The 7,120-nt window shown below is 45.3% G+C and overlaps 1 protein-coding gene across 3 annotated transcripts; it reads left to right on the top strand.

Moving 5' to 3' along the window:
• Positions 1-2,216: 2,216 nt before the first annotated feature.
• On the top strand, positions 2,217-6,412 carry Znf22 (zinc finger protein 22). Of its 3 annotated transcripts, none has more exons than XM_021165047.2 (2): positions 2,217-2,459; positions 4,214-6,412. In XM_021165047.2, the coding sequence occupies exon 2, from the start codon at positions 4,303-4,305 to the stop codon at positions 5,014-5,016; it is 714 nt and encodes a 237-aa protein (XP_021020706.1). In that variant the 5' UTR covers positions 2,217-2,459; positions 4,214-4,302; the 3' UTR covers positions 5,017-6,412. The 3 variants fall into 3 exon arrangements, with proteins under 3 accessions (XP_021020706.1, XP_029334011.1, XP_029334010.1); XM_029478151.1 differs by lacking the exon at positions 2,217-2,459 and adding an exon at positions 2,468-2,612; XM_029478150.1 differs by lacking the exon at positions 2,217-2,459 and adding an exon at positions 2,613-2,698.
• The last annotated feature ends 708 nt before the right edge of the window (positions 6,413-7,120 follow it).

The raw sequence follows: 7,120 nt of genomic DNA, 5'->3' as shown, positions 1-7,120 counted from the left end.
CTTCCTCCCCAGGGCTCACTCAGCTTGTGCTCTTAAACACCCCAGAATCACCTGCCTAGGCTGGCACCACCTACACTGAGCTGGGCCCACCGACACCAACTATTAATCGAAAAAAAAAATGCCCTACAGATATGCCTACAGGAAGAATATAAGGGGATGAGAGGAGTTGTTTCTCAACTGAGAGTCCCTCTTCCCAAATGACACTAGCTGGGTCAAGGTAGTATAACACCAAACAGGACACTAACCAGTATGAAAGGAGGAGAGTGAGAACTCAGCCTGGGGAAACCAAGAGCCCCCCCCCCCCATGAGGAAAATGATAGAGATCAGGGCGCTGATAGCCCCACATGAGGAAAATGGATTTTGGTGTCTGAATCCCCTTTCCACCTTGTGGAGAGTCTTTCTTTCTGTGTGCTTTTCAGTAGCTGTCTCCGGGGCCTGCTTTCTCATTGGCTTTAACTGGGGGATGGGTGGGTCCACCACTTCCTTTTCCAATGCTCGTGTGTGTGTGTGTGTGTGTGTGTGTGTGTGTGTGTGTGTGTGTTGTGGTTGTTGTTCTGTTTTTGTTTTTTTTTTTTACCTTTTTGTGTCTTGGATTTTTTTTTCTCTTTTATTTCTTTAACTGGTGAGAAAACACCCAACCAAGACCCCCAGATGGCACCAGAAGGGTTGTTTGTAAGTTTCGAGTAGGGGAGACCATGACAAGAGTGACATTGAGGATTTTGGCTTGAGAAGCTGGAGTGAAGGCACGGTTGTCAATTGCTGGGCAGAGACTATCGAGGGACAGAACGTTTGATGTGCCATGCTGACTGTGCATTCAAACAGGAACCCAAGCAATTGGACAGATCCAGGAGCCTGGAGCTCTGAAGAGTTGCACACGTCAATGGGACAAGAGAGTTTATGCTGGGACCAAATATAAATGACCGTGGCCCAGAAACAGATTTAGGTTACCTCAAATCCCAGGCCCCAACATGGAAGCGGTTTCATGAAGTTTCATAGTAATAGAATAAAGAAAGTTACAAAACAAGACACTTTGGAACACACTAGTGGAAGCATGGAGTGGGAGGTTATAGCAGCACGGAGGAACCTCAGCTTCAGGCCTCCGCTATCAGATGTCTCTTGGACTTCTGGTTGTAGAAAATTCAGTTTTGTTAAATTAGCACATCCCAAAAATATTTTTTACCTGTCAGTCACAGGATGTCAGGTCTGTCTGACAGAAGTGGGCAAAGTAGTGGTTATTTCCATGGCTAGAGATACCTCAAAATATGTTATGACTGGGCTCCGGACCTACGACACTCCAAGCCCTCCATAACCGCAGAAGCTCACTTATCTGGCCAGCCCCGCAGAAGAGCGCCGCTTCTCTGCAGGAAGTTGCATTTATGGACACCAGGATCAGCCTGAGGTCGCCTGTGAGGGGAGTCTGCCTTAATGCGATGAATCTGAAGCCATTAGAACGCCCCTGGGAAGGAGGCAAATGTGTGCCTTTCCAAATCGAGCTGTTCACTCACAGTGTGATCGAGAGCAGAATTCCTCTCCAAGCTGGGGTTCCTGCCCAGTACACTGAACACATTCATTTTCCTCTGATAGGAGTGGCTGATGCAAAGTCACAGCTCTCACCTTAAAGTCATAAGAGTTTTTATTCTAGAGCCAAACACAAGTGTTGATGGCCCAGGGAACACAGATTTAGATTACCCAAACTCCGCCTTTCAACCTGCAACCAAATTCATGAAGGTTTGACAGTAACAGAACAAAGAAAGCCATAAATCAAGATACTTTTAAATTCATTTGTGGAAACATCAGAGAGGTGGGTTAGAGCCCTGTTTAAACATCGCAGCTGTAGCTGTCATCTAACATAGTATTCTTGGCCTTTTGATTGGAGAATGGGATTTTGTGTTTTATCTGTCAGGATGTTGCACGTCCTTCCATAGAAGTGGACAAGGAATGGATGCAACCCAAGATGAATAGTAATTATGCTCTGGACCTGCAACATCCCAACCTCTCTTCACCACCGCCGTTTTAATCAATCAGTCAGCCTGTGCGGACAGTGTCCTCCAGAAATTCATTCACGGGTCTTTTGGTGATATAAGGCGACACGTGAAAAACATAAGTAACACCTTAGGCTGAAGTTATTTCTCTAGACTCAGTACTAAGAATGCAATTTACAAGTTGGAACGGGTTGGTTTGGGGGTGGTGAGCAGAATCTAACAAAGGCCAGTTTCTGTGTAGGTCGACCGGAATAGAAAGAGAGCGGGTAACAGGCCTTGTGGTCCTTGGCTCTGCCTTCTGAGTGGTAAGAGAGGAACACAAAAGGACCACCGGAAGAATCCGCAGGATTTGGTTGGGTGGGCCGGGGACCATAGAGGGTCTCTCCGCCTCTTCCTAGAGCGGCCGGCAGCTCCGCGGCTAGCAGCCCGCACTTCCGGCGGGCGAGGCGCGAGGCGGGCACCGTGGCGGCCTGCGCGGTGAGTACGCGGGGCCTGCGGGTCGGCCTGAGCCGGTGTCGGGTCGGGTCGGGCTGCGGCGCTGCACGGAGCCCGGCGGGTGGCCTCGGGCTGGGGTCGGCTTCGGCCTGGGCGCCTCCGCCCGCCGCAGAGGAGAAAGACTCCATTGTACGGGTGGGTAGGCTGCACCGGGCCATTGTGAGGGACTTGGAGGGAAGCGGCGGACTCTTTGTTGCTGCCCTAAATGGGTGAGGGAGCAGGTAGGTGCACGCCGGTTAGACGGGTCCCCAGTACTGGAGCTCCATCACCCAGTTTTACCCAGCCTCTCCCCTATTGGGGACCTCGGACTTGGCGGGCGGTAGAGGGGGCGATGGACTCCCCAGGTTGGACAGTGAGAAATCAGGCCCGGAGGCGGCTCCGGGGTTGGGATGGGTGTGCTAAAGGAGCATCGGGCCTGTGTTTACAAACCCACGAAAGGAGGTTTTAAATTAGCTTTATTTTAAAAATAGGAGCACACATAGGCTACCAGTAAGTATGATTACTTCATCCATAGGTAGATTCCATAATCGATCAGTTTGAAACCAGTTGTGAGTTCCTCGGTATTTAAAGAGATGTGTTTAAAAGTGTATGCTTACCATTATAGCTATCTATTGAGTACCAGGTACCCCACACAGTGTCTCCTGTTGAGGAGGTGGTCTGTACATAACGGAGACGGTTATGGGCAGTGATCGCTGTAGATCTGTGTTATGTGCAGTTTGCTCCTTCTGTTGCTGCAATTGTAGCAGATAAAATTATTAAACACCCAGGAAAAGCCCCTGGGCACTCTTATGTTTGGAGGATTATTATACAGCAAAATCAAGACGAAGAAAACAAAGGCAGGAAAAGATGTCATTTGTGTTTTTATTTACTTACTTTAAATGCTTGTGTGCAAGGAAACTCAGAAAAATAACTGAGTTGCAAGTAGGCTTTCCAACTAACCTAAGACACTGGAAGTGCAATGACTGGCTTTGCAGGCCTGAACACCTCCCACACGCTCACCTATTTGGAATGTGTGTGTGTGTGGAAGGGGTTGTTTTGACAGCCTCCAGACCACCTTAAATGTAATGCAATAAACTCAGTTTAGAGCGTTTGGTTGTGCTCTCCTTCTTGGCGTGCTATAGTCTAGGGAAGGAAGAATAAAGTGTTTTTTCAGATTTTTCTCACCCAGTATTTTCTGAATAAGACTCTTGGGAAACTTGTAATTCTCTTTACCAATTAGCTTCTATTTTCAACTCTGCTTGCTAGGTTATCATCTATAGAAATAACCAAACAAATAAGAATAGATAGGAACCTATGGTGGTGTAGTATAATCTGTCATTTCTTTTGAATTGAATATCTTACGTAGAAGCTATTAAATGAGAAATTTAGCACAGTCAGTATTGACCTGAGATGCTGTTTGGCAGAGAGATTGATCATCTTTTGCAGTTATTTTTGTATCTTCTATGAGACTTTATCTTGCTTTTACTCTTTAGTCCTTCAAAATACTCTCTGTGGCTCCTCCCTAACAGGTTTATGTTTTTCTTCGTCTTCTCTTTTGCCTGTCCAAAATCAGAAACATTGCAAAATGATGATGATATTGATGAAGCTTAACTTCTGGCGTTAGAATCACCTCACGAGCACTTGTCTCTTAAAAGTGCGTCATTGCACTTGTACTAGGTGTGCTTTGGTTACACATGATAGATTGGAGAGGTGTTAGTGCTGCATTAATAAATGAGCTGTATTTTTCTCTTCTACAGAAGGGAACTCGGAGTTGCCTCACTCTAGGATATGAGACCTTAGTTCAGAAGACAGTAGGATCTCTTGCCGACACATTTGCCTACTCACCATGAGGTTAGCAAAGCCCAAAGGGGGTATTTCTCGAAGCGCCAGCCAAGGAAAAGCCTACGAGAGCAAGCGCAAGACAGCCCGCCAGCGACAGAAATGGGGGGTGGCCATTCGCTTCGACTCGGGCTTGAGTCGACGGAGAAGAAACGTGGACGAGAAGCCTTACAAGTGTACTAAATGTTCCAAGAGTTTCAGTCAGAGCTCCACGCTTTTTCAGCATAAGAAGATCCATACTGGGAAGAAATCCCATAAATGTGCCGACTGTGGGAAAAGTTTCTTTCAGAGTTCTAACCTCATCCAGCACCGGCGGATCCACACGGGGGAAAAGCCCTATAAGTGTGACGAGTGTGGAGAGAGATTCAAGCAGAGCTCCAATCTCATCCAGCACCAGAGGATTCACACCGGTGAGAAGCCCTACTGCTGTGATGAGTGTGGCCGGTGCTTTAGCCAGAGTTCCCACCTCATTCAGCACCAGAGAACGCACACCGGAGAGAAGCCCTACCAGTGCGAGGAGTGTGACAAGTGCTTCAGCCAGAGCTCCCATCTGAGGCAGCACATGAAGGTGCACAAAGAAAAGAAGCCACATAAAAGGGGCAAAAATGCCAGGGTGAAAACTCACCCGGTGTCCTGGAAAAGGGGCAAAGGGAGGAAGGCGGTGGCTGGGATCCGCCAGGTAAAGGGAGCCACTTCCGGCCTTTTTAAAAAGAAGAAGTGAAAGGTAGAGGTGAAAGCCGCTCCGAAGAGAGGATGCTTTACAGTAGAGCACTTAGATACCGCTCCTCCCTAGCATGGAGACTTCAGGAGTTTCAGGACAGCGTGCTGAAACGCTGAGTCTAGCTGCCCTCATTTCCTTTAAAAATAAATACATTTATGTGACATGGAGCAGAAAGAACTGAAACAATAGTTTGGTAAGAATTTAATATTCTTAGCCTCAGTTGAAATCGCTTCCCTCCATTTTGATAAAAAGCATCATGTTTTCATGATCCACTGGCGTGCCAATGATTACTCTTATTTTTAGGAATTTCTGTATACGAAATCATTAAAGAAGGAATGAGTTTTCAGATTCTAGGATCGACTATATTTTATGTTTTTAATGTTTTGTAGTTTATTAACCATTAGTATCAGCATTGACTCAGTATTTGACATAGTAAAATGCATTCAAATTCATAGATTTTGTTTTTTTATTAGTGTATATTGTATGAAGTAATGAGTTTCCTTTTCTCTAATGTGTATGAGGTATCTGTATGATGTGCTTTGATCACACCCACTCGTACCCTCGCCCACCTCCTTCTGGTTCTTTTATCCCAGAGAGTTCCCCTCCACTTAAAATGTTGCCCCTAGCTTCTGTGAATGACAGACAGTGTGTTTGCTTATTTTTTCCGCATCCACTTTCCTGTGCCTACTGTAATGTTCTCTAGTTCATCCATTCTTCTCCAAGCAACAGGACTGTGGCTTTTCTTTTTCGACTCACAGTTTATTGTAGTGTTTGAAGGCTGACAACCCGCTTTTGTTTGTTTCTTTCCTTCTGCTATGTTAGTAAAGGGTGAGAAGGTCTCCATGTGGCTTTTCTTTTGCTTTTGTACTTTTTTGTTTTTTACCATATTCTTAGAGATGTAAAAGAATCCAAAGTGAGAAACTGCAGACCTCCTCCTCCTGACAGCACTCCTTGAGATGCGGATGCTGTCACTGCTCTGTCACTTGCTTTCTTGAAATGGGAATGGTTTGTGTTGAATCATGCCAGTGGCCTCACAGCGTCTGCATGAATAAACTCTGTTACCAAGAAACCTCGACTTACTCTGAAGAACTACAATGTCATAGACTGAGCTTTGAATACCACCGACTGTCTAAAACAGATGTTTATCTACAAGTTACTGGCCAGCACACTGTAGCCCTGTTAGAACTTAACTTTGTTTTGTTTTGTTTTTACTTTCTAGCAATTGTTTAAGAAGACTAGCATACATCCTTCTTCCAATGCCAAGCATACGTTCCTGATCAGCCCTCAGTTCATTTTTGTTTATTGAATGCTAATGTTTTCTGATTTTTATAATATCAGTTCTTCCTGTATTAATGACAATTATCCTTAAAAATAAAGATTGAGATATTTTCGCATACTACTATCTATTTTTCTTCTGGGAAATTGTTTTCAGTGAGTTAAAAAACTGGTCAGAGCTTTCAGGAGACTTGTTCTGCTCTTTGTAATTTTTCTCAGATCTGAACTTTACCTCCTTCCTACAACCACCACCACCCTACCACCCACGTTTTAATGGAGAGCCACAGCGTGTGGCCTATTGACAATAGTTACATCCAACAGTATCCAAAGTGTCTTATAAGGCTATTGCAGACATCTGTTGTGAAAGACTTGATCCTTGACATCCTGTTGTAGCCAAATCTCTATAGCAGGGATGCATCCATGAGGCCCTAGTGAGCATGCGTCAGTCTTTGATTTGTGTGAGATAGCTTCTTGGAGAGGAGGAGGGGACACAGGACTAATACCATTTTCTTAAGTCCTGTGAATTGCCCATTCTGGTGACAACCACAGTAAGGTCTCTCTAGTAGTTTTGATAGCTTGCACTCTTATCTAATAGATCCACCTGTGTTTCTTATTTAAAAAAAGAACACATTCTTCAGGTTGTTTGTTTGTTTGTTTGTTTAGGTTTTTGGTTTTTTGAGACAGGGTTTCTCTGTATAGCCCTAACTGTCCTAGAACTCACTTTGTAGACCAAGCTGGCCTAGAACTCAGAAATCCACCTGTCTCTGCCTCCCAAGTGCTGGGATTAAAGGCGTGTGCCACCACCGCCTGGCCATTCTTCAGGTTGTTT

This window comes from Mus caroli, chromosome 6 (assembly GCF_900094665.2).
Source record: "Mus caroli chromosome 6, CAROLI_EIJ_v1.1, whole genome shotgun sequence".
Taxonomy (NCBI): domain Eukaryota; kingdom Metazoa; phylum Chordata; class Mammalia; order Rodentia; family Muridae; genus Mus; species Mus caroli.
Note: the sequence above shows the minus strand (reverse complement) of the source record. Positions and strands in the feature narration are given on the sequence as shown.